The sequence below is a fragment of the Balaenoptera ricei genome, chromosome 17, assembly GCF_028023285.1.
Source record: "Balaenoptera ricei isolate mBalRic1 chromosome 17, mBalRic1.hap2, whole genome shotgun sequence".
In the NCBI taxonomy this organism is placed as follows: domain Eukaryota; kingdom Metazoa; phylum Chordata; class Mammalia; order Artiodactyla; family Balaenopteridae; genus Balaenoptera; species Balaenoptera ricei.
Window position 1 is genome coordinate 23,157,727 of NC_082655.1, and position 26,509 is coordinate 23,184,235.

The 26,509-nt window shown below is 36.3% G+C and overlaps 1 protein-coding gene across 4 annotated transcripts in view; it reads left to right on the forward strand.

Annotated features, from left to right (window-relative positions):
- The window catches only part of TRPS1 (transcriptional repressor GATA binding 1), a 251,143-nt gene that overhangs the window by 27,404 nt on the left and 197,230 nt on the right, over positions 1–26,509 (forward strand). For 2 of the 4 annotated variants that reach the window (XM_059902014.1, XM_059902015.1), the window contains exons 2-3: positions 15,740–15,899; positions 18,979–19,907. In XM_059902014.1, the coding sequence (XP_059757997.1) occupies positions 15,863–15,899; positions 18,979–19,907 (966 nt within the window). In that variant the 5' untranslated portion in view covers positions 15,740–15,862. The remainder of the gene's footprint in view (positions 1–15,739; positions 15,900–18,978; positions 19,908–26,509) is intronic. The other 2 variants (XM_059902017.1, XM_059902018.1) reach the window with 2 other exon arrangements.

The following is a 26,509-nucleotide window of genomic DNA, read 5'->3' on the forward strand; positions in this document are numbered from 1 at the left end:
TTATATGCTTCTGTAATCCTTTTGAGTGTGTGTGTGTGTGTGTGTAACTGTGTGTGTTTAAGTGTGTACAGTTCTCTATTTATCCTATTCAACCTCAAAAAAGAAGCAGTTTTGCCAGGGGTTGTTTTTGGAAGTACAAGGAGATCTCTGCCCACAACTTTTTGCAAGCTCTATTACTTCAAACCTGTAACCTGAAATTTTCTGGCTAAAAATGCAGTGTGTCTTGTGCCTAAGGGTACCTTCTTGGCCTTAATACAGATTGTCAGGTCACCTTGTTTCATGCCCTGTGCTCACTCTTCAGGTTTTCTGCTATAGTCTTAGAGGAATTGTTTTGAGTGGGCACAAAGAAGGCTGATCTCTGCCTAAAAGTGACCTGATTTTGGAGTGTTCCTACTTTAAAAACAAATTCCATCTGGATTTAGAAGAATGGGACACTTGAGTGGTGACCAGGAAGTAGTGCTGTGAAACGAAATTTTAGATGGATCTTTAGTACTTAAATCTGAGGTCTGCCAACTCTTCCTCTGTGTAGATCTGGCTTGAAATCTTTATTTAAAGGTGTGTTGTGCTGGGGTCTTCCTGGCCATTATTTTAACTACTGACTTCCATGGATCAGAATGTACTAGTTGGATCGTTACAGAGTTTCTGACCACATTCTGACTGAGTTCCCAGTGGGACTATGAAGATCTGGGATCATTTTGGAAGGCTTGTTTTTAAGTTACTTTGGAAAACTTCATAAAAGGCCGCAAGTCTAAGAACTGAAGAGTTAGAATGGAGTCAGGAGAAACAGGGCTAAAATAAAACACTAAATATGGGCAGGCAGTTCAGAAACAAATGGGTGTCAAGTAGCTAGGTTAGTTAGCCGATTAACTATTTTTGTCTTTTCAATAAGCTTCAGAAGCTTATTCACTAAATTTCAGTAACTTCAGTAAGTCCACTCAACAAATATTTACTAAGTAGCACCTACTCATTTATGGGTACTGTAGTTGGTCATGAGACTATCAATATGAATGACCGAAGGAAAACACCGTCCAGGCAAGGATTTAAAGTTGGAAGCAGATACATAAAGTAGTAATAACTCCCAATTTGAACTATAGAAAGATATAGTGACACATAAATGCTTAAATAATCCATATCATTAATGTCTTGCAAAGGTATGTCAGTAACCCCATCCTCTCATCTGAACTGGTAAGAAATCTCTGATGTTTTTTAACGAATTCACCCTTCTTTTATGATCAGAGTTGAAACATAGTTGATTGTCTGAAATACATAGCATTCTTCATTTTTCACTTTTCTTCAATGAACACTTCAGACAAGGTCTAGTTCAGTTTTCCTAATCTCTTCTACTTGGAAACTTCAAGTGGGTTCCTGTTTTCTACAAGTGCTCCAGCCTCATCAACTGGGATGCAAGATTCTGTCTTACTAACCTTTGCAACCACATATTTTAGTAATTCCGACTCTTCCCTTGACATGTTTGTATTGGAGAGTAACCCTTTGTTTCTCTTACATCCTGTTTTCTGAAGCGCTGTTTTCTCTTCCCCAGAGCTGTGCATTTCTTATTTCTTCCTCAGGGTCGTCTTCACTCTCATCTCCCTTAAATGTTTCCACTGCTCTTGGCCACATTTCATTCTTTTATTATGAGTGAAATAAATAGTGGAAATAATAATAATACTCATAAAAATAATAGCAGACATTTAGGACCTAACTGTTTGCCTCCAAAGGAATTTATTGTTTGCACTGCTGATTTTGGTGCATAACCCTATCTCATCCTGTATTGTTACTGAGATGCTTACTGTGAACTTTCCTTCTTTGACAGAGGGAGCTCGTTTCTTAGAAAGCAATAATTTTCTCTTAAAATTTCTTCTCTTTTTGGTAATCAGCAACATTGTTTAAAATATACTATGTGCTCAATAAATTTAGACTGTATGAGTGAATTAATTGATTAGAAATTTTAGTATGAAATGCCTTTGCCCATAAGCAGAATGTATATATGATATTCAGCATTGCTGTGGTACCTTATTTTCCAGACTGATGAACCAGAATCGTTTTTTAAACCATTAATATTCTGCATTTGTGGCGGAGTAAACAGGAACCTTATTGAGAATGAAATGTGAATTAAATGAGAATTAAATATCAAGCTTTTGGGAAGAGATCAATTTTCAATAGATTATACATATACACATAACCATTAATATATTAATATATAAATGAACATAAATTCATTCAGAATATAATAGTCCTATTTCCAGGATTATACTTAATTGCTTATGATAAGAAACTATAGGACTATTGGCACTATCTTATCATATGGTAAAAAAATTGCATTGAAGTCAGAGACAGTATTTTTAATATTAAATTATTTTTATCTCAGTAATGCTTTTTCCATAACGTAATTATATAGAAGATTTATCCATATTCCAGTAGTAAACACTTTGAATGAAGAGTTTATCTAAAGTTTTGTGAACATGGATGATAAGTGAATTGTGTACTCTTTTCAGAAAAATAGGAATTTCCCACAGGATTTATGCTTTAATCCTTTATTTCACAGAATTGAAAACTTTAACCGAACACCACTGAAATGGCTAACCCCTCGGAACCTCCTTCAGTTGCATTAAGAAGCCACGTCCCCTCTTGAGGGAGAATGGCCTTTTCCACTTGCTCTTTCTCCTGCCTGACTCCCTTAGTTCTCTGCTCTCGCCTGGCCAGCTTCTGCTCTTTCAGTTTGCACTCATTTTTCACCCCAGGACCCTCTCTTGTTATACCAAATCTGGATCAGGCACCTCTCTGTCCTGGTTTTCTTTTCTCTGGCTAGACTGGAAGCTCACGGAGGGCAGGCTTCCTGCTTGCCTCCTTCCCAGCTTCTTCTTAGCACCTAACTCGATGCCCACAAAAACACAGGTTGAATGAATAAATGTGATGTTAATTTATTCTTGAGTATAAGTATCAGTAATCATAGCATATGGTCATTTTTGTCATAGTTGCACAAAAAAATAAGATTTAGTGCTAAACGGGTACTGATGCCTGCAGAAACGCATGACCTGGGTTGCTGGGAAAAACATTCTGGTAGTCGCTTGTTTGGGTAATCATTTGCAATTTTTTCATGAGAGTGAGGTGAAGGATGCACAAGGGGATAAATTATGAGACATTATTCTAAGTATAAGTTACTGAATCAGACTAAAGCGGTTCTCTTTCAAGCAATATTCTGGGTCATCAAAAAATATTCTTGAGTAGTGCTATCTTTTAACTTGTTAGCACTATCCAAAGTATTTCCTGTATTTTTTTCGCCATTGATACTCTGAACTGTGGGCCTTACCTGCCAGAGTCCACCTCCTCTTTTAGCTCATTTGGATCATATTGATGATACTTTGTGAAGGAGAATTCCATGTTTATTTTCATAAACCAGGGCAGGATATTTGGGGACCTACAGCCTGTTTTTTTTTTTTTTTTCCCTCCAGAATATGGTATACACTTAGTAGGCTACAATTTTCTTAGAGATTTCTGTCATGTGTCACTTGTAATGTAATTTGTTCTATTTCAACCTTAAAACAGGGCATTCTTAATATTATAATAAGATTAAAAGGACTGTATGTCACTGTCATGATATATTAACTTTTTCATGAAGTCATTTTGGTAACAGCATTTTATTTTCTGAATAGAACCCTGATTTGTAGCCTAAATAACCAAGGCATCATTTGCAGGTATGAAGATAATAATAATATTACCAGATCCCAGTATTGTTTGTTCAGGTGAACTCTGCAGTAATCTTGATTTTGAAATAACTAGGTAAAACTGTCATTGTGAAATGTCAGGTCACAAAAAGTTCAAAAGAATCATGGAAGCAGTTAATTTTAAATAATACAACATAGTGCCACTGTTTTCTAGGCATTGTGTTGCTCCTTTCTCAAACAGCTTTTCCCATCCATACCTCAACTTGTTTCCTGGAGTCAACAGGTAAATATATAGAGCATTAATGCTTTGATGTACAGGAAGCGTACAAAGCGGGGCCAGCCAACCAGTTCTTGTTCTGCTTCAACCAAAGCTTCTTAAGCTCATTTAGATGACTATATTCTCGGACTTTATGGTTCTCTTTGAGAAACTCCCTGAAATAGTCTTAAATTATCATATCACACAAACCTGGAGCGATTTCCGTAGGATAAAATGTGATTGTATTATATGTCTGCTTGTACCTACAAAACAAATACTAAACGTCCCAGGAAATATATTTAAGAAATGCTGTGTTCGAGTTTCTCTGTTAACGTTTGTATGCTGCTTGTTCATTCCTTTTTGGAAGCCACGTGATAATAGAAGCCAAAGTCTTAAGAAAATATTAACCAGGTGGAAAGTTTAAAACTGATAGAATTTTACCTATTAACTTATCTTTTTTGTGCAAGATGAGAAACACCTATCATTGTTCGATGTGTGAGATGGAATACCTTATTACATAGACTGAGAGCAACTACCTTAGATCAAGGTAGAATCTGCTACACTTCATTTAAACAGGGCATTTATTCAGCCTTATAAAAATACTCAGGATTTCAATGTGTGGATTCTCTGAAAAAGCCACAGTGTTGTTTGATTGGCTGTTTTTCATTTATTCCAATCCAGTCTTCTCAGGTAAGCGGGTTACTTTAACCCCTTTTCAATTCCAGTTTTCCTGTTTGTTAAAATAGGGCGAATAGGTTCCTCGCAGGTTTCAGTGAGGACTAAATGAGAAAATTATGTGAGCCAAGAAGCAAATGGCTGGTACATAATAGATACTCAACAAATATTTGTTCTCTTCCACCTTTCCTTAGCCTGTCTCTGTGGTCTTATGCATGTAGTGTGTCCTAATGATACACTTAACAACTACAGATATGTGTCTTTGCTTTGCACCTTTCTGACACCCCTCCACTACGACCAGAGTCCAAGACCAAGATCGCTCTCCTGTTTCCTTGGATATTATCTTTTCCTTTCTTAGGGTGTCTGTTGCTTTTTGCTCCTGTTTTTACCTCTGACCTCTTTTTAAACCTTTCACCCTTTCAAATCTCTTTTTCCCAGAACTCTTTATGTTCTTCTCCCTTCATTTCTCTTTTGTTCTTTCTTCTACTACCTTGTTGCCTACTTGGCACATCTGGGCTCTTTGTGCCCTGCAACTTGGCTTGAATGGTCAATGATGACATTCCACTCCATTGGATGGCTTGATTTGCCCATAAAAAATATCAGCTGACAGGATTCCTCTCAATATATTATGTACTCCGTGGTCCCTGCAGAGCAACTGCTATTTCACCGAAAAACCACACACACACTCTAACTTTTTATCTGAAAAATGCATAAATCATAAGTCTGTACTTCAGTGAGTTATTACAAAATAAATACACTTGTGTAACTATCTCTCATGTTAACAGAGACATCGCTAGGGCCCTCCAAGCCCAATTGTTGTGCCCCCTCCTCTTCTGTTCCTTTCCTTCCCACAGGAGTTAATCACTCTCCTGACTGCTCACACTTTAGATTGGTTTTGCTTGTTTGAGGCTTTGAGTGCGTTAGAGCACAGCATTCATAATGTATTAAAAGTATGCATTATTTTATGTCTGACTTCTCAGTCAACATCCCGTTTGTGAAATTCATCCATGTTGTAGTATGTAATTTATTTATTTTTATTGCAGTATAATATTCTATTGTATGACCACACATTCCATTGTATGTTGCAACTTTTAAACCTGTTCTGTTGATGAACACTTGAGTTGTTTCCAGTTTTGACAGTTCAAATAATGATGTGAGCATTCTTGTGAATGTGTGTGTGTGTGTGTGTGTGTGTGTGCGCGCATGCACACATTTTTAAATTGAACTTCTGGCTTTCTGTCAGTCCAGATGCTTTAAGTTGCTAGGAGTCTGATCCAGATGTTTGAGACTTTTCTGTATTCTTTTATGTTCCAGTCTGTTCCTTTAAAGACAGACATTTATTTATTTTTATATATTATGCTATTAGTACAGAATATTTTGAATTTTGGAATGTTAGAGGATACATGGTGAAAAATTTGTAAATAAAATTTATATATATAAATGCATGTAGTTATAGTAAATATTAATATATATTGTAAATACATTAAATACCATATGATATTCACATATAGAATAGAAATAATCATGCAGATATATGAACTTGTAAAATTCATTTTACTGATTATAGTAACATTATTATAGAATTATTACTATATAGAGTGTGCTTGATTTTTAATGAACCTTCCTCTATGTAATTCAGTTCACAAATATTTTCAGTATGTAAATTTATATAGACATATATAGGACCCAAATCAAACCAACATAGTTGTGTGATTCACAGTTTAAAAAAACAAATTTAATAATTCTTATTTCTTACAACTTATGCATTTATTGCTCTATGACTATGGATCCAGAACTATGATATTTGATTCTTTGTTCAGCTTAAACAATGTCAAAATTAATACTTTGAGTCTCTGTATGTCTTGATTTGATTTGTTATTAATTATGTTAACGAGACAACTGTAACAATATTCTAGTTTTTATTTTTGAGAGACTATCTAATGTCCAGAGATTCAGGCCTTCCTCGAAAAGATAAACACTAAGCAGAGATTTCTAAGTGTGCTAACATTCATCTATCCAATAAGAACTTTTGTGAGTGTCTACTCTGGGTAGTAGGCTAGTCTCAGTGGGGAGGGCCATGTTAGTATCATTGAACTTTTAAAAAACTTGTATGTCCCTAGCCTGAGTATGCTACTCTGTTTCCCTCTAATAATCATTATCATAGTGTGTCACTGTTAATGATGAAGTGTGTTGTAGCCTCTGAGAATCGTTGATAACATATAGATATTTGAATATATAAATTCATTTTTTATCAATTTTTATTAAGTAGTCACATACAAGAATGGATATATATTAATACTTTGAATTGACATTAAAATATTAATAATGATATTTTCTGGTCTGGAGGACTTCACAGTCTAGGGAGGTAGCCTAAAGCATAAACTCATAATTACATTGTGTGTGACAAGCACTTAAAAAGGAGATGTGCATACATTGCCACAGATGATAGTAGAAAAGACTCAACTTTTGCTCAGGGGAATTGTAAAGACTTTGTAGAAGTGAATCCATTTAGGGACTTGAATAATTTCATAACCTTAGTGATGTGCTAGGTGTTAGGAGGAAAATTCAAACATTAGAATAACCCAGTAGTCCATGAGAATATTGGGAAGATTGTATATTTGCTTGACACAAGTATAGAGTAATTAGAAATTACTAATTGGGGTGCAGGTGGTGAAAGTCTTTTCTAAAGGTATGTGTGGGTATGTCTGTGTGTGTGTGTGTTTAGATAGATTCTTAGGTTTATATTGAACTTAAATGGGAAGATTGAGTAGATTAGCTATACAAAATATTTAATGAGTGAGCTCATTTCTGCCCTCACTGATTCTAGAGCCCCACTTATATGCATCATACCGCCGTTCTTTCTTGCTTGGTGAATGGTAAAGGAGGTGCTGTGGCGTCCATGAGTAACCTGAATATGTGGTCATCCTCTCAGACTTGGCCCTTACCATGACCTCACCACTATGTCTGACTTTGCATTTAAAATTAACTTCAAATAAATTCCCTGTTTCACATTTACTTTGGCATCTACCCAGCCTATTTCTATTTTTAAATTTATTTTTAATCTTTGTTTTCATCTTTGGGGGTAGGGGGAAAGCAATAGCAATAAAACAAAATCCAAGAGCCCATGAAGAAAGAGCTGAGATTTGCAAGGGTGAGGTAGAGAGGCCGCCCTCTCTATATACATCGTTGCTCTTCTGCATCACCCAGAAACATGAACTCGACTCTATTAAGCTATACTAGAAAGGATGCAGTCACAGACTCAGTGCTAAGACACATGTTTCCTGACTGTGGTCCAGACACTGGTGTTTTATTCTTTATTATGGGTACAGATGAATCTGGAAGCAGAGGCTGAGTTTGGGGGAATGGGATTTATTAATAACCAGAGAGGAGCATGTGGGCTAGACGTATTCTCTCCAGTATCTTCAAGCAGTTGAGAACTACTGATGCTGTAAGTTCCCTCAGTGCAGTCCTGGGTCAGTCTCTGACTGCTTTCCACACACCATAGTTCCTTAAACTCCCTGCCATATTTCTGTTCCTAAGTTTAATCAGATACATTTTAAGTTATTATAAAAGACTGAGACACATTTAGTGTACAAGGTGGTAGTGCTTTAAATTGATGAACTGTAGTGCACAGCATTAGAAAGAATAACTGAAAAAATAGGACTTTTTTATGCAATGATATCTGTGTAAACTGTTTAGCTCAGAGATAACACTGGGCTTATAGCCATACATGCTTATGCATATATGATTTGGACATTGGAGATCATAGTGTGCATTGATGTTTATCTCCTGCCTTTTTTTCCCCCTGATGTCCTAGCATGACTCTTACCCTCTGCCATTACACATTCTTTTTTTTTTTTTTTTTTTTTTTTTAATTTTTATCCATTTATTTATTTATGGCTGTGTTGGGTCTTCGTTTCTGTGCGAGGGCTTTCTCCAGTTGCGGCAAGTGGGGGCCACCCCTCATCACGGTGCACGGGCCTCCCACCATCGCGGCCTCTCTTGTTGCGGAGCACAGGCTCCAGACGCGCAGGCTCAGCATTTGTGGCTCACGGGCCCAGCCGCTCCGCGGCACGCGGGATCCTCCCAGACCAGGGCTCGAACCCGCGTCCCCTGCATTGGCAGGCAGACTCTCAACCACTGCGCCACCAGGGAAGCCCTACACATTCTTTTAAAATACTGAATCTAAATCTTTCATGATAACAGAGCCCGATCTTCTTCTAGTGTTGATAACCATGCTGGAAAAAAACCAAAACAAAACCCTTCAAAATTGTCAACTTCATATCAAAGCATCCTAGTTTCCTTGCCAAATTGATGATAGAATACTTATTTTGTTTAAAAACATTACCTATGCTTTTATTTAATATTTTAAAATATTCCGTATGCATAAGGCAAGAGGATAGTTACCGTCCAGAGCAGCACCTCCCACTGTGCTCAGCGGAACATTAGTTTTGTTGGTAAGTGGTAGAATGTGACTTAAAGCCAATTGAGATTTGGGAAATTCCAGTCCAAATTGAACGGACTCCCCACTGTATAACTCCCAGGACTTTTCAGAGCTGTAATCGCTAATGTACATTGTGGATCTATGAAGAAGGGGTATAAAGTAATATACAGTTTCCATTAAACTTATTTTGACCAAGGAACCTCCTTACATTTCTTTTTTTGAAGCTAATATCATGGAAAGAATGTAGAGAAAATTCTTGAATTTCTTGTCATCTGTGCTTAACTAGTTACCATAGTAAAATTCCAGATAGAGCGTAGCTAAATTTGGGGTGAGCATAGGCAGTGTCCAGAAATAATGGTTTATTCAAAAAAAGTTCCTGCAGCTGAAGATTTCTAAGCCTGTTACCTACCCAAATTACGAAGGAATTCTGTGTGTACTTTATTTTTCCTTCATACATAAAAGTTTTCTCATCCTAGGAGTCAGGAAAAAGTGGTTTAACCTATTCTATCAGAAGTTGCTTTCCAGTTTTAAAATACTTCCCATTTAAAACAGGACCAGTTTTCTTTGAAAAATTTCAGTGTACTTAACAAAAGAGAAAAATGATTCCAACCTGTGTGTGTATAATTTGTTTTTTGCTTTTATCAGAAGGGAAAATGATGCTAAGTTGCTTACATTAAGCATTTAGCAATAACTAAGGGGGTGTCTAAACCAAATTTCATGTCATTAGTGTGTATTCATTACACAGTGTGAAAGATATCTTTGTACTGTTTGTTAACTTAAGTGAACTTTTAAAAATACATACTACACAGGGAGATCAGCTCGGTGCTTTGTGACCACCTAGAGGGGTGGGATAGGGAGGGTGGGAGGGAGGGAGACGCAAGAGGAAGGAGATATGGGGATATATGTATATGTATAGCTGATTCACTTTGTTATAAAACAGAAACTAACACACCATTGTAAAGCAATTATACTCCAATAAAGATGTTAAAAAAAAAAAAAGAATCTAAAAAAAACCAAAACAAAACTAAATAAAGATCCCTGGCCTCTTGGAACTTATATATAGAGCAACACTCTGAACTTACTAATAATTTCCTTTCATTGCCTGTATGCATTTGCTGATTCCTCATGATATTTGTGCCTTACCTGGTAGGTACTCATTGGACTATTGGTCTCCGATGGGTGAGACCTTTTAAGCTGCTTCCTTTGGTACCTTAGGGATGAGCAAGTGGTACCTTAGTGGTTTGCAAGTTACTTACCAGAGTTGTAAGCAAGAACTGTTGAATATGGTGGCACAAATTTATGTTCCCCATCACTTTGGCTATTTTATATACATATATATATATATATACACCCACACATACACACATATACATGTATACATTATGTTATGTATTATATATGACATTTGTTAAATATCATATTATGATAGTATATTTAACACATAGATACACATGTGTTTAAAATACATGTGTGTGTGTGTATATAAAACCAGTATAAGCTCACAATATCCTTCATGGCGATTGTTTTAATCTTGTATCTAGTTTGGCACTCTTAAAAAAATGAGCAAAAACTTTGCCTAATACACTTAAACAATGCTGTGAAGACAGTGAGCATTCGTTTTGAATTGTCATGGAATGCATCTGTTAGGTTCACCATATTGTACATGTATGTTAATTTACCAAATGGATTGGCAGTGATTGACACAGATTTCTTACGGGAGGACACACACAGCTGTAAGCCAGTTACATAGCTGGATTGAGGTAATAATTGAGATTTTCTTTACAATTGAATAACAGATTAGAAAACAGTCAAAGCAGCATCGATATATTAAAATTAAATTACCTTTAATATACAAAGTTTTTTTTGGCAAATGCTGGGAAGAAAGTCAAAGGCATTCCTATGGAGCACAGAGCTCATTATTTTTGTTATCAGTAGAAATCTAATTTACATACAAATAAAATGTCAATTCCCATCATAACCATCAAGATAAAGAGCTGCATGTATACTTTTCTATGAGCTATTCTTTTTGAATTTAAGTGCTGTGTTTGGCTCTTTGCCGGTGGACCAGTTGAAATATTCTCAGTTTAACAGAGAAGAAAGGATAAAGTTGAGCCTGGCCCATGCACACTTGCAAAGTCAGACTGGCCTGTTTGAATCAATAGTTGTCATTGTAGATTATTTTAATTATTTTTTTTTCTTGGAGAGGAATACAAAAGGAAAAATGACTTATGTATGGGCAGTGAATGGTAACGTTTCTTAATTTGCTTAGTGAAATTGTAATCTTATACAAATCAGAGTCTTTAATACATTTGCCTCTCACCTGTTACGAAGGGAAAAATAATGCCCTTTCTCTCTGATTTTCCATGATGTACACTTGCTCTATTTTAGTTATCCCATTTAGTGAAGTAGGCAGATGCTTCATTTTTTCAGATATATCCTACAGTTTCATTTAGACTTCTAGTATAAAGTTTTTAAACGCAACCCCCCAAAAATTTTTTTTGTAATTTTTTTTTTTTTTTTAGACTTTTTGTGTCATGCTGTGGAACTTGAACTTTATCTCATTGGTAATTTTTCAGCAGGGAAATAGCATAGGCAGAGTTGTGTTTTTATTTATTTATTTATTGTTGGCTGTGTTGGGTCTTCGTTTTCTATGCGAGGGCTTCCTCTAGTTGCAGCGAGCTGGGGCCACTCTTCATCGCGGTGCGCGGGCCTCTCACTATCGCGGCCTCTCTTGTTGCGGAGCACAGGCTCCGGACGCGCAGGCTCAGTAGCTGTGGCTCACGGGCCCAGCCGCTCCGCGGCATGTGGGATCCTCCCAGACCAGGGCTCGATCGAACCCGTGTTCCCTGCCTTGGCAGGCAGACTCTCAACCACTGCGCCACCAGGGAAGCCCTGTAATGTTTTTAATAAAAGTAAGTACTTAATGAAATTCTTTCTCTAAGATGTACATGGATACGTGGATACTCATTTTGGCAAATATGACACTATTACTTATTTACCAGACTGTCTCCTTTTACCTAAACTAGTACATCTGAAATGAGATATTTAAAATATAGAGAGCATAGCATGATGAAATAAAAGCCTAATAAAATGTGTTTGGGCCAGGATCAAAATTCTTTGAAATCAGATATCTAAATAGTGTGCATTTTATCTCAGAAAGGCTCAGGGTTAGTTCTAGTGTGCAGATGACTGTTAATGGGCTTTGTGCTCTGAAGCGTATGTTAATAGAAGTGATCATTATGGATTAATTTGATGTGAATTAATAAGAGATTTATTTGATGGGAGTTGTTTGAAGGTGATGACATTTAAATCTCAACAGGATTTAAGATGTCCAGAAATACCTTTAAAGATTCAGGAATAATCAATTCAGAGAGAGCAAATTAAATAGACATGGATAGCAAAGAATAGGATCTGACACTGGATTTATGAAGTTTGAAGCAGTTTACAGAAAAAGCGATCTACCATTGAAGTATTGCCCTGGAATCTGAAGAAACAGAAAACATTTAAACTCCTTCAACAATTCTTGGGTTTGTGAATTGGATAAACAATGTTCTCTTGCATTTTATAGTTCACTTAAGCAATCTGATTTTGATCTGTATATATGGAGTAGACAGGATTCAAGTTTGTTTTTTTTTTTTTCCCTAAACCAATGAGCAAACACATATGTTCTTTAAAAACTGAACTTTATATGTTGTTCATATGGAAGCTATCTAGTTTGCCATGAGCCCAAGATTCGACCTTCCTTTTATTTTGCTATCACTTGCTTAATTCTTTAAATTCTTTGTGGGGGACTTTTGATCAAAAGAAACAATTTGCTCTTCTTTTTTCTTTCTTTTTCATTTTTAAAATAAAAGCTACATGAAATGTGTAATTAATAACTCAGTACTCTTGGGCTGTTGATACAAAGAAGCCTGGAAGAAACACATATTAAGGAGAAGACTATGATATCTTTTCTTTTTGTGTAAAGCTTTGATTTTAAACCCTTGAAAGATTTATTATCTGGAAAAACAATAAGAAAATGTCATCTGGTATTATATATTATGATGATAAGAGCTGCTACTTATAATAAAAATCATACTCAGCAGAATTAGAGATTGAGGTCAGATTACATAGTCTTGCTTCCCTATCTTTTTAGTCTTGTTCGGGTTTTATATATATATATATAAAGATGTGTGTGTTTATATATACGTGTGTGTGTGTGTATGTATATCGATATACATACACACACATATATATGTATATGTACATACATAGAGAGAGAGAAAGTATCAGTTGAAAGTGCACCTACTTGAAATTATTGTTTGGAAAAGTACTCGAAAGTTTCAGCTTTTTTTTAGAAAGAGGAGTTCCTTATAATTTTTTCTTTACTTTTGAAAAATAGCCTTCCTCTCTTAAAATGATGACAAATAATAAAATGAAGTCCTCTTGCTGGATGTGTTCAGCACATAGCTGTCGTTGGATATACATGTGTTGAATGGATGAATGAAAGTTGGAAAAAATGGAAAACAGTGAATGGTAGGTGTCAGTGGTATTTATGCTACCCTTAGTTGTTGATGGCTTAATATTTTGTAATGTTTCAAGAAAATTAGGTAAAGCTTTTCTAAGGTAAAACTAAAGTGCTTAAGCTATTAACCAGAACCATCATGGAGTCTTAGAGGCAGAGTGCAGGTTAGAAATAATTTATTGTAATTCCCTCATTATACGGATAAGAGAGGCTCTGGGAAGGGAAAGGGCTTGCCCTTGATTACATCAGCTGGTGATCTGAATCAGGTTCAGAAACTGAATGTGATTTGTGTACCCTTCTGCCTTCTTAGGTTTTGATTCTTTATTGTGTTTCGGGTCAAGATGCCACAAAGAACATAGAGTTTATATCTCTTTCCTTCAAGGAGTTTCTCATCTAATGGAAATAAATTCTTAACTTCATTTGCATTGGATGGTTTTGTGATCTCAGCTCTCTTTTTAAATTACTGTGATAGTTGATTCCTTTGGTGGGATAATTCATTTGATTATCTATGGCAAGGTTATTTGAGCAAGAGTATTTCATAAATGTATGTGTGTGTATATATTTTTATACATACATATTTATATACATACGTACTTATATATTCATATAGATGAAATAAAACTAAATAAGTAATAGTCAGTTTAAAATATCTGGGTAATAATAGAAAACTTAGATTCCTTTTGCTGTGAAGGTGCCATTCTGGGAACATAAGTCCATTTTTTTCTTGTTATATTTAAGCATTTTAATCAGTGAGATGATGTAGTTACCGGCATTATATTTTAAGCTCTAATGCTGATTGTTTCCACTGCATAAACCTGTCTCAGTGATACTGTAACACAGAAACAGTGCAGTACGCTATTGCTTTTTTCTAATAAATTCTTCTACTAAAAATGCAAAGAAGACTTATAGATTTAAGTTTTAGTTTAGGAGGAGATAAGAATAGGAATTGAGATTTTTGCAAATGGAATGTCTTATATCTCAGTAATAAAAATTAATACAGTTAGAGCATTTTTAGGAAGCTAAATACGTTTTGAACCTGCTTAACAATCTTGGCACGTGATATGCATTCATGTGTTTGTACAGGTGGAAAATGATGTAAATGTGGAAACGCTCACTGTTACCCTCTGGCCCCCTAGCCAGCCCCCAGGTCGGTTTTTGTCTCATAATGAAGTAGAGGACTGAAGTGGGCACTTTTGAGCCTCGTAGCGCTCATGTAGGTTCTTCAGCTCCTCCTTGTCCAATTCACTTTTCGTTCATTTTTTGCCCCGTTGTCTAAACGGTTGTCTATAGTGGACCTTCTGTAACTGGCATTTTGAACTTTTGTGGTAGTCAGTGTGAGGGATATTGCTGTACAATAGAATGAAAAAGTTTAAAACAGAGTTGGCAAAACTGATGAGTAAGGCTCATTGATGTGATTATATATATTTTTGTATATATACACACACACACGTGTATATATGTAGTACATCTGTTTAATTATATTATGACCATTAATGCAGTATCTGCCTCAATAATTTCATTCAGATTAAAAAAAAATGATATAAGGATGGTTGAATGCTGGTTCAATCATAGCTTTACAATCTTATTTATCAAGAGTGAAAATATGACTTAAAAATAACTAAAAAGATAATACATGTTATAATATGTAATGTTTCTGTAACTCTTTGTAAGGCGTACTTAGATCTGATGCAGAATTCCTGATGGCATTGAAATAGCTCTTTTCTCAGCCTCGTGGTATATGTACACTGGTACTGTGAGTCTGGAGGAGACTGGTTATGGGTACCACTCCATGTCTTTAGCTGTGACGGTGCAGATAGGCAAGTGCACTTTGTATCTTTTCCAGAAGCAGGCTACCTCCATGATTACTAATTAAGATGTTTTATCCCCACCCCAGAGTAGGTAAGTATTGTGTTCCTTAAGGTTCAGCGGGAGTTCGAGGTTAACTAATTTTGCCAACAGCACAGTCTGCTGTGAAAATGACTTCTATAATCTTTTATATCATGGTTCCTCCTTCTCCTGTTGCTTTATTAAAACCCAGGGGAGGGAGAAAAATCTTGCTCAAGATTTACTCATGCTTTTATCAGGTATCTTTCAAGCAGCTTGCGGTGCTGGCATATTAATGTGTTTTAGGTGTGATCCATTAAAATATGTTTACATCATTTAGGAAGGAAAATATTTTTTGTTTTGTTTTGCAGATGTACAGATCAGCTCTCAAAATGTCTTCTGTGTCTTCTGAGCGTCTTCTAAGACAATTGCATTAGCCCTCCTGCTAGTTGACTAATAGAATTAATAATTGTAAAAAAGCACTCTAAAGCCACATGCCTTATGAAGTCAATGCTGGGTATGATTTTACAAGTATGTGATCTATTTTTTCAAGTGAAATTGTTAACTGGAAAAGTTCTTGGCACACAGTACAATGTCATGCAATCTGTTATTTGTCTTAGAGATAATAACTTGAGGGTGGGTCTGGTCTTACGGTATCTAACTTATGAGTTGCTAGGGGAGTTTCTTCCACTTAGAAGTATTGCGAATGTGCTTATATTTACATAATATGTCATTCTGAAAAATTATAGCGATGTAATTCCAGTAAAAAATTATTTTTTCTCTAGCTACTTCAAAGTGTAGTCAACTAAATTAACCATCATTTTTTTAAAAGCAGCTAAAAAGAACATGCCCCTTCCCCCCAGAACAAAAAAAATAAAACCCAAATGACCTTTCTGATACTTCTTTGAAGTTTTAGCAGTTTAACATTCTTTGCGATGTATATTATTAAGGGCCCTATTCAGTGAGTCATATGGGTTGTAGAGGTCTGTTCTTGGGTGAAAGAATGAACTGAAATTTGAAAGGATGATAATTTAATCCAATCATATTTTCTCTCAGTCACTATAGATGCTGGTTGAGTAGTTTTTAAACTATGACCCATTACTGTTCTTCATGATGATGATAAATCAGCAAGATCCAACTTTTTGGTTCTGGAAAATACATTAATTTTTTTCAATTATTGACATATTTATATCTGTTCATTTCTAAGTATTTTATCTTAGTTCCCTTGCTGTGTAAGATGTCGCTGTTTTTCTCATCGCCTTGACCTTAATATATGGGCATAAACCATTTTCTTTTCATTTGAATGGAAGGATAATCTTAATGAATTGGATTATTTCATCCTTTTTTCTTCATGAATCCTGCCTTTCATATAGATTTTTATCTTTTCTGTGTAGCCTTATTTATTTCATCTTGGTGCATCACTGTTAGATTTTATTTATATGATGGAGGAAATGTTAAAATCCAATGGAAAAACAAACAAACGGGAAATTCTGGAGGGAAATGCATGAAATGCTGTATCAAATCATCACATTTTTGTATGCAGGAATGACTGATACTCTATAAACTAGTATTTCCTTTTCTGTAGACCAAGTTAAAACAGTATATTTTTTACTCAAACTCTTATATTTTAGACTGTAACTTATTTCTTTTAAGCTTCCCTTTTATTCTTTCCTTTTTAGTTTTCCCTTTGTTGACTACCAGTAAAATTGCCCTCCAATCTTCCATGTGTTGGTACAAGTTCCCAAGTTCTGGCTGTTCTGACAGAGGAATAGAGGTCTAAAATGTCAACAGCAACAGATAAGACATTAAAATGCACACATTAGAAGATAAATTAGTTAGCTAGTGTTCCATTTTTTTTTAGCGATGGTTACCTGACTGAGTTAATTTTAGGAGCTAATGGTAATGACACCAAGGTGAAGACCATACTGCCTCCCTTGCCCCCATGCCAGGCAGGTTTACATGCCTCATGACTATCACCTTCACTGGAAACCCCAAATGGTTTTTCTTTTGGTTGTTGTTCTCGTTCCAAGTGGGAGATTCTATGGATATTTTGATGACTAACATTCTCGGTGTATAAGAAGAGCAGTATACTCTCTTAAGTACAGTTACACTGTTTTTGACATTGTTCAAGAAAGTGAATTATTACCTTGTAACTGATTCCTTATCCTGTATCTAGTGCATTATCTTGGTTCAGTGATTCATATTATACAAATTTTGCTTGACCAGCTTTTCAGAAGCGAAGATTTACCCATATATCCAAAGCCAGTGTGGTTCCTCAGCACTTGTGGGAAATTATAGATGAGAATGACTAAAACATGCTATTAATTTAGATTTTCTAAGGACATTTTGGATAATCATGGTGTAACTAACTCTGTTAAATCTGCCCTTGTGGTAGCGTCAGCTAGTAAAGAAAGAAGGTGGATTTTTCCAAGAGACAGTTGGGGTGACGACATACGGAGCCCTTGCAGTTTTTCGGCTGGAGGCTGAAGGAACACGGGCCATGAAAGTCAATTCTCCACAAGCCTTTGTTACTGCATTCTTTTATTGACACTGTACAATTTGTCTCTTATCTCCGTATACCCTTAGAGTTCTGATTCATTAGACTCCCCACAATGTTCTTATGTGGACCCTAACTTGAAAGGCACAGTTGAGCTAGCATGTGAAGGTGAACCATAGGAAACTGCTAACAGTTTGCCATGTTGAGCTACAAAATGGCAATGTCACATGGTTCAATTGAATATTTTACTTTAGTCAATTTCCAGTGTGCTCCTGATGGTGGGATAGGTACTGTTTCCAGCATGCTGTGCCTAGAAACCCTGGCCTTAGGTAGGTTCTCATCATGCCAGATGGAGTCCTAGTAAAACCCAACCTGGCCACTATGACGTGTACCAGGTCCCCCTTCTTTCAGGCAAGTCCCCCAAAGGGGGCTTAAAGTAATTTATCGGTATGGCAGAGATGAAACATTTGTTATCCTCCATTTCTGGAAGTAAAGGGGCAGTTTTCACTTTGTTTATAACATGCTCTTTCTGTCTTTTGACTGTGAGGATATTTTGGTTGAAACTATATTGGTATCTTGGTTGCACAGTGTGTAACAATATCGAGTTTCACTTTATAGTTGTTTGTATACACATATACGTATCATAAATAAACACATAATGTATATTCTATAAACATAAACAGGTGTATATATTCTATAAACATAACGTGTACATATTACACATAGTATATAACACGGATAAATATAGAAGCATTTATCTATCAACTCTTAAGAAAGAAGCTGAGCAAAAAATATAATTGGCAGCCAAGATTAAGTAATAGGAATGATGATAGAGCTAGTAATAATAATACCTTGGTATTCATAAAACCATTTAAAAATAACAAATGAGCCACCCTTTGTGACAAAAATAATTCTAAATGTAAATCGTTGGCATCAGTCTCAATTTTTTGCTATTTTTTAAAAAAATAGCAGATTTTTTTTTTCCTAGAGAAAATTTTTTATTATGTGCCTTAAAAAAAGCCTTGCATAGAGTAAGTAAAATGTTCTAGATTAGATTACATGCCTGCAAATTTCAAATAACCCTGTATCTTCCTTTTCCTTGTATTTTAACAGATATGGTCCGGAAAAAGAACCCCCCTCTGAGAAACATTGCTAGTGAAGGCGAGGGCCAGACCCTGGAGCCTGTCGGTACAGAAAGCAAGGGATCTGGAAAGAACAAAGAATTTTCTGTAGATCAGATGTCAGAAAATACGGATCAGAGTGATGCTGCAGAACTAAATAATAAGGAGGAACATAGCTTGCATGTCCAAGATCCGTCTTCTAGCAGTAAGAAGGACTTAAAAAGCTCAATCCTGAGTGAGAAGGCTGGCTTCAATTATGAAAGCCCCAGTAAGGGAGGAAACCTTCCCTCCTATCCACATGATGAGGTGACAGAGAGAAATATGTTGGCTTTCTCATCTCCAGCTGCTGGGGGAGTCTGTGAGCCCTTGAAGTCTCCTCAAAGAGCAGAGGCAGATGACCCTCAAGATATGGCCTGCACCCCATCAGGGGACTCCTTGGAGACAAAGGAAGATCAGAAGATGTCACCGAAGGCTACGGAGGAAACAGGGCAAGCGCAGAGTGGTCAAGCCAATTGTCAAGGCTCAAGCCCAGTTTCAGTGGCCTCAAAAAACCCACAAGTGCCTTCAGATGGGGGTGTAAGACTGAATAAATCGAAAACCGACTTACTGGTAAATGACAACCCAGACCCGGCACCTCTGTCTCCAGAGCTTCAGGACTTTAAATGCAATATCTGTGGATACGGTTACTATGGCAACGACCCCACAGATCTGATTAAGCACTTCCGAAAGTATCACTTAGGACTGCATAACCGCACCAGGCAGGATGCTGAGCTGGACAGCAAAATCTTGGCCCTTCATAACATGGTGCAGTTCAGCCATTCCAAAGACTTCCAGAAAGTCAACCGTTCCGTGCTTTCTGGTGTGCTGCAGGATATCAATTCCTCAAGGCCTATTTTACTAAATGGGACCTATGATGTACAGGTTTGTGCTTTGTATTGTGATCTCTTTGTACAGAAAATGTTGTTAGTAACGAAATGTGAATTTTTACATGTTCGTTGAAATCAAGCTCCCAGTACCAAAGGGGTAGCCTGCTCAATGGAGCAGAAGAGAGACGCAGTCTGTAGCTGTTTCATCCAAATGTGTATTCAGAGTTATCTTTAGCCTCTCATCATGGAAAATAATCCCAACATTTCTATTAGGCTGGGAAAAGTTTTTTCATGGAATTAGCTTGGCTTCATATTTCTGGACATATTTCATGGTAATTTGATGTTTTCAGAGTCTTCCAAAAATGGCACTAATCTTTATGGTTCTACATGATAGTAATTCGTGCTTTGTTCTAGTTTTAGATTATAAATCTTTTGCTATAGCCTTTACTTCAGGGAGGGTCTTTCCTGTGTCTTGGATGAGGATTTAATTTTACACTCTGCCAAACTGGACCAGAGTTGGGTCACACTGATGGTTGCAGAGATGTACTACTGAAAAGGCAACATAATTGCAAATGAAACTTTGGGAATAAAATTTTACATTGATTTAAAAAGAAGTCAATGTGAGTAAGTACTAGGGACACCAGAATGACCTTGGTGTGGACCAATAAAGCATTCCTTCCTGCATTTAAAGAAAATCATAATTTATGAAAGCATTTAGTAGTAATTTAGATTTCTACTTTTATTAAAACTGGCATACCTTTTTGATCTACCCCTTCTGTGTTAGCTTATGGCATATGTGAGATAAAAAAAAAAAAACCTACCATTTCAAATAGAATGAAATGCAGAACGGACTCAAGTAATGTATTCATTTCATTTTAGCAATTTTAGTATAGTTGAAACTGACAATCAGCTTGAGAAAGTGTATTAGTTTCTGTTACAGTCTGTAGATTTTTATTGTATTATTAGGCCAGGGTTTTCAAAACATATTCGGTTTAATATTAACCTTCTTTAGGAATGATTAGAAGAAGTACCTGAGAACTAATGAAATCGCATCACACTTATTTGACCTCCTCAATCCCTGAAAATATCAATCATTTTTATCAACTCAGTGGCTACAGCACATTTGTTCTAGACCTCTCTTTTGACCTAGTGCCAATTAAGAAAGACAGGCAAAGGGGTTATAAATAACAGGTAGTGAATATATTTTGCAATACTTGTAAGAAGGATCAGAAGAGAAATTTCCAAGTCCTTTAAAAACGTCAGAATGGCAATCTTTTCACTTTAAGGGAGATAAAGAAGAACTCTTAAAAAGCCAGTTTCATCTTTGTAAAGCTCTCAAAATTCCATCTTACTTTGTGAATTTCCACAAATAGAATGATTTCTGTGGCGCAGCAAATTAAGCCAACATAGTTATTATGCATGAAAGCTACATGCTTTGAACTGCTGTCTTATTAAAGATCATTTCACTGGCTTGTGTCAGATACACTCTGCTGTCAAACTATGATTGGAAAGCAAATACGTGTTTTAGATAAAAGGGTTAGAAGTGAATAATGTCAGTATGTGAAATGGTGTTTTATAATTAGCGGGGAATATGATGTTAATACCTGGATTTCCGGCCGGGGTTTCAGTTTGTTCACTCTGGGGACAACTTCTGAGGGAAGCTGATCTGGGCTGTCAGGAAGGCTCTAAAACGAAGATTACTAAGGGCCTATAGTTTGGAAGAATTCAGATTTTTAAACACACTTCCATTTCCCCCAAACAGTTATTTGTTAGGTTCCTAGTTATTTATAGTAAAGTTTATGTTTGGGTAGAACGAGCTGGACACTTTTCCTGGGCAGTGATTTTAGAAATAAAACAGATGTGGGAGCTATCTGAGTTTGAACTAATAGAACTAGAAATAAAACAGCTGATCCTAGACTCTGCTGTCTCCTAAATCCTCGCAGCAGTGCCCAGTAAAGAAGACAGAAATGGTAGGAAATCGCACGGAGGGAGATAATCTTGTTAAAATCAATTTTTTTTTTCAAAGAGAAATAATATGGCTAAAAATAGAAAACAGCGATCTATGGAAAAAGTGACTGATTCTTTCGAAGAAACAATTGGAGAGAGAAAGAAGCCTAAAGAGAGTTAACTTTCTTCAGTTTGGGAAAAGCACACTAAATGTACTTTAGGCCAAATGTTAATCTTGAATACTTTACACACACACCAGATGTTGATGCAGAAACATGTCTGAAGATAAATAACTTATTAATATTTTTATGCTGAAATAAATATCAGGCAGCTTCGCTATATGCGTAAATTGAATAAAAGCGCATCTGAAATCCCCCTTTTTCACCCACATATGTTTGTGTTGCTGAAATGCCGTTTGAGAGGTTCTTTCCTTGGCATGTGTGCTGTGTGGAGACTAAAAGCTGTGGGATGTAAAATGCTGACTGCAGAATTTCTTTAATGCAGTTTTGTCAGAAATTGATAGCAAGTTAATGGCTTGTGTGTATTCTGATAAAGAAGATGTTGGTAAATACGAGGATTAAAGACAAATAATCATTCCATTCCAGGAATTATTGATATCAATCTGTAACTTAAGCTCGTTGAAGTAATAGATGAGCGATTCATTAATCTCTTTAAATTAAACTTTTTTTTTTTTTAACATTCAGGACAGTTGGTGGTTAATGATAGATTTATGACATTTTAGGCCAAGAAAAAAGGAACAGAAGCCAGAAGTGGAGGACTTAAGGACTCTGTGGCTTTGATCTATATTTTGGTTTGGCATGGATGGTTTTAAATAATTCAAACTGACTTGAGTGCAAACATGAGATATACGGTTGGGGAAAAAGAAATAATTTAAACAAATTTTAAGATTTCTAGTTCCAAGTTCAGATTATTTGACATATATTGAAGTTAATAATTGAAGTTTTGACCTGCTTTTACTGATGGTATCCACTTCTGTGTAAGTTTTATTACACATCATGAAGTCAAAGAATTACGAATTTGTAAAAATAGTGTCAAACAACGTTTCTTTGTACTTCATAATCGACAAAGCCCCGGCCAGATAATGGAGGTCATTTTAAAGGGCCATCATAAAATCTGGACTGTCACTTCTGAGTCTGTTGAATTCAGATCCCTCACACACCATGAGGTAGCATACCCAGCCCTGAAATCAGAAGAGATATAGACCTTTACCAAGAAAAAATAAGGAAAGATACAATGGCTAGCTTAGGACTCATTGACTTGACCCGGATGTTAGTTTCTCAATTTTTAAATTTCCCCTGCGTGTTTTATCAATTATTGTGCTTAAATTTTTAAAAATAATGGATGTGGCATGGTGGCTAAGCCCTTCATGCAATTTTTACTACCTGTATTCAGCCCTTGAGGCTCACATATAGACCGATAATAGGACAAGAGATTGAGTTCTTCAGAAAGTAATTACAGCCTCTTTCTTTCTAATCTGCTTTATTATGCTTATATTTAAACCATCGCTGAATGGAGGCCTGCGTTGCTAAACGCGGACTTTGCTGTTTCATTAGGGCTTAATGTGTGGTGCATTAGGGTGTTTGCATCATCTTTATGGGGGAGCTCTCAGATCAAGTTATAAAAGTCGGAGTCTTGTCAAGTTGTGCTTCCCACGGGAAAGTGTTTAAGCTAGCCCAAGTTTATAAATGCTCACAGTGTATATGGTGCCTTTTCATATTAGGAAACCTTTCCTGTTATTCTGCATTATTCAGGCCTCTAAGAAGGGAGCTACAGGATGCCAGCTATTAAATTCATTTTGGCCCTGAATGAAATTTTAAGGTTAACAGAAGAATCTCAGTGATTGTCTTGTGTTTGAGTTAGGAGCCCTGCGTTTCTGTTTTACAAATATTTTTTATCAGAGTTGCACAATATGTCATGTTAGAAGCAGGAAGAACAGATTTTCGAGCTAGGAAGTCATTTTCTGTGTTTGCATTTTCAACATATTTAACTCCATGAGCTTTATAAATTCTTAACATGTGCCCGTACATTCATTTGAACAGGGGGCTACAGTTTGGTCTGGAAAAAAAGAAAACTCCAGAGAACATTCATCTTATTTTGGTCTATTTTGAATTTTCTTGAATTTTAACCTCCAAATATTTATTTTTTGCCTGGCTGTTTCCTTTGATCCTGGAGCAGGAGGGAAGCTGTAGATCTTAGCAGGTTCTGTTGCTTTGTTCTTCTGAGTTGAGGACAATTGCTCTTTAGAAACGCTGGTGAATGAGACTTGAATCACTTCAGACTCTCTCTAGAGTACGGAATGTTTGGCATATGAACCCATACTTATTTTCAGGACCGTGTCTCTTTAACAAGTAATAAAGTGTGCAAAATAAAACATATGCTCACCCTAAGGCCATAAAAGCAAAGCAGTGTTCTGGCATTTACCAGGTTATTTTCATCATGAAGATAGCTGAGCTTTATAATGTAGCCACACGGATGGAACAGTTTGACCATCTTCACTAATCCTTTTACCTGCATGATGGTTAAATCTCCATTTGGCTTTGTTACAAGAGGGTCAGTATGATAAATGTCAGTCCCTCTTTGATTTTCAGTCTATTTGCCATCGTTTAGAGAACATGTATCACTTTCTTGAATATCTGTATTTCTCTCTAAGCAGAATGTTTAGAAGAAGGAATCATGGTTATCAGTGCATTCAATCGAATTTAGCATTATTCAACTCAATAAAAATTTTATCTCCAAATGGCATGTTCTGCTAACCATATCAAGTCAGCAGATTATTCAGTGCTTTTTGTTTCTTGGGTCATTGTAATTATAGCATATGTGCAGCTGTTGGAAACACAGATACATAAGTAGTATGCTAACTCCAGGAAAGTGGGGAGAAAGAGCCGTTCTCTTTCATTTTCTGATTTCCTTCCTGGAGTCTGTGTCTGAAAATCGTTAGACCATAGACCTCTTGAATTCTTCATCATATGATTCTGAAGTTTAAAGTCAATGTTATGCATGTTCAGAATATCAGAGAAGACCGTGTTTAATTTTAATTGGAAATCAAATATAAAATTTATTTTTCTGTATTACTTTAAATATGATCTATCCTTCTTTTATTTTTTAGCTTCCATAATCAAAATTACACATATGTCCTGTTTTGTCCCCCAATTTTGGATTCAGTCCTAATAAGAGCTAGCATTTATTAAGGGTTTCTTATGTGTATATGTAGATCTAAGCTCTTTATGTGTATTAATTAACTCATCTTCATAAAAACCTTTGAAGCTGACACTACTATTACGTCCATTTTAAAAAATGAGGAAACAGACATAGAGGGATGAAAGTAACCTGCCCAAGCTCACAGAGTTGAAGTGGGGTAAATGGGGTGTAAACCAGGGTAGATAGGCTACAGAAAGTTGTCTTCACAACCACTATGATATATGGCCTTCCCAATTGTAAGACTGAGTTTACTGCAACTAGAAAAGCAATGGAAGACAGACCAGCCGCATGTAAGGGAGGAGATATAAGACTGGTACGCCAGGGCTGTTTGATGCATACTCTGTGAATTGCATTGAATTTGGGGACTTCAGCGATTTCTTTGAGATGATCTCTTATCCAAACCCTGGAGTGTAATGCTGCCTTATTTGAACTTACTAGCTTATAATTGAAATCATTGAAAAGAGAATTAATTTTGCTGATTTGTCTTTTCTTAATTACTGTGATTCATTTTCACTGGTACTTTGGCTGCAGAAACTAGTTCTGATAGAGTGCATAAGGGCCAGATTTTGATTTTATCAATTAAGGATGCAGTGCTTTATCCCCACATTAAGGGACACTTCATCCATGTATTTGATTTACTTCATAGTTCCCTTGTTTGAAGGACTTCGTTTTAGGATTTTATGATTCAGTAGATGGTCTGAGAGTTGTATTCCCCTCTTTTGATTACTAGGCACAATCTAGGTTGGTTTTTCTGTGAAGATTCAGTGTTAAGGAGATGCACCCAGCTTCCATTTATGTTCTCCAAGGCTGGGTAATTAAGGTTTTACTCTTTGCCTTTGAGTAAGTAATGGAATGGGTGTGGAGGCAGAGGAACTCAGAATACTTTTAGACTGTCTAACTTGAGTGTACTCATTCCCCAGCCATGCTCAGAGCTGTGTGAGGTCCCCGGATGCTGAAAGTGAAGAAACTGGGGGCTACCATGAGGGGCTTGAGAATTCAAAGAAAGTCTAATTGTCCAGCAATTCTCCTTTAATATTTAGATGACCTGTTGATGTAAGATAAAGAACACCTGCATTCTTTCATGAGTCCAGTAACATATTGGGAATCTTAATAATAAACAGTGGTTTGTTCTAAGACCTGTTTTTCCAGCTGATGGGCAGGTAGCTCCACCTCGATATTCCAACTGGCATCTCAAAATCGACATGTGTAGAAGTAAAGTTGTTAGTTCCTTCCCTAAAACAACTTTGTGTTCCTCTCCTTTTTTCTAGACTGCCATTTTCAAGTCAGTCAGGCTGGAAATGTCAGTTCTCCTGGATGTCTTTCTGATTTGTATCTCTGTCCAAATAATGGAGTGATTTGTCCTGTCTTTCCTTCTTTATTCTTTCCCCGGCACCACCCTTTTTTGTTTTTTTAATTTATTTTATTTTATTACTTATTTTTGGCTGCGTTGGGTCTTCGTTGCTGTGTGTGGGCTTTCTCTAGTTGTGGTGA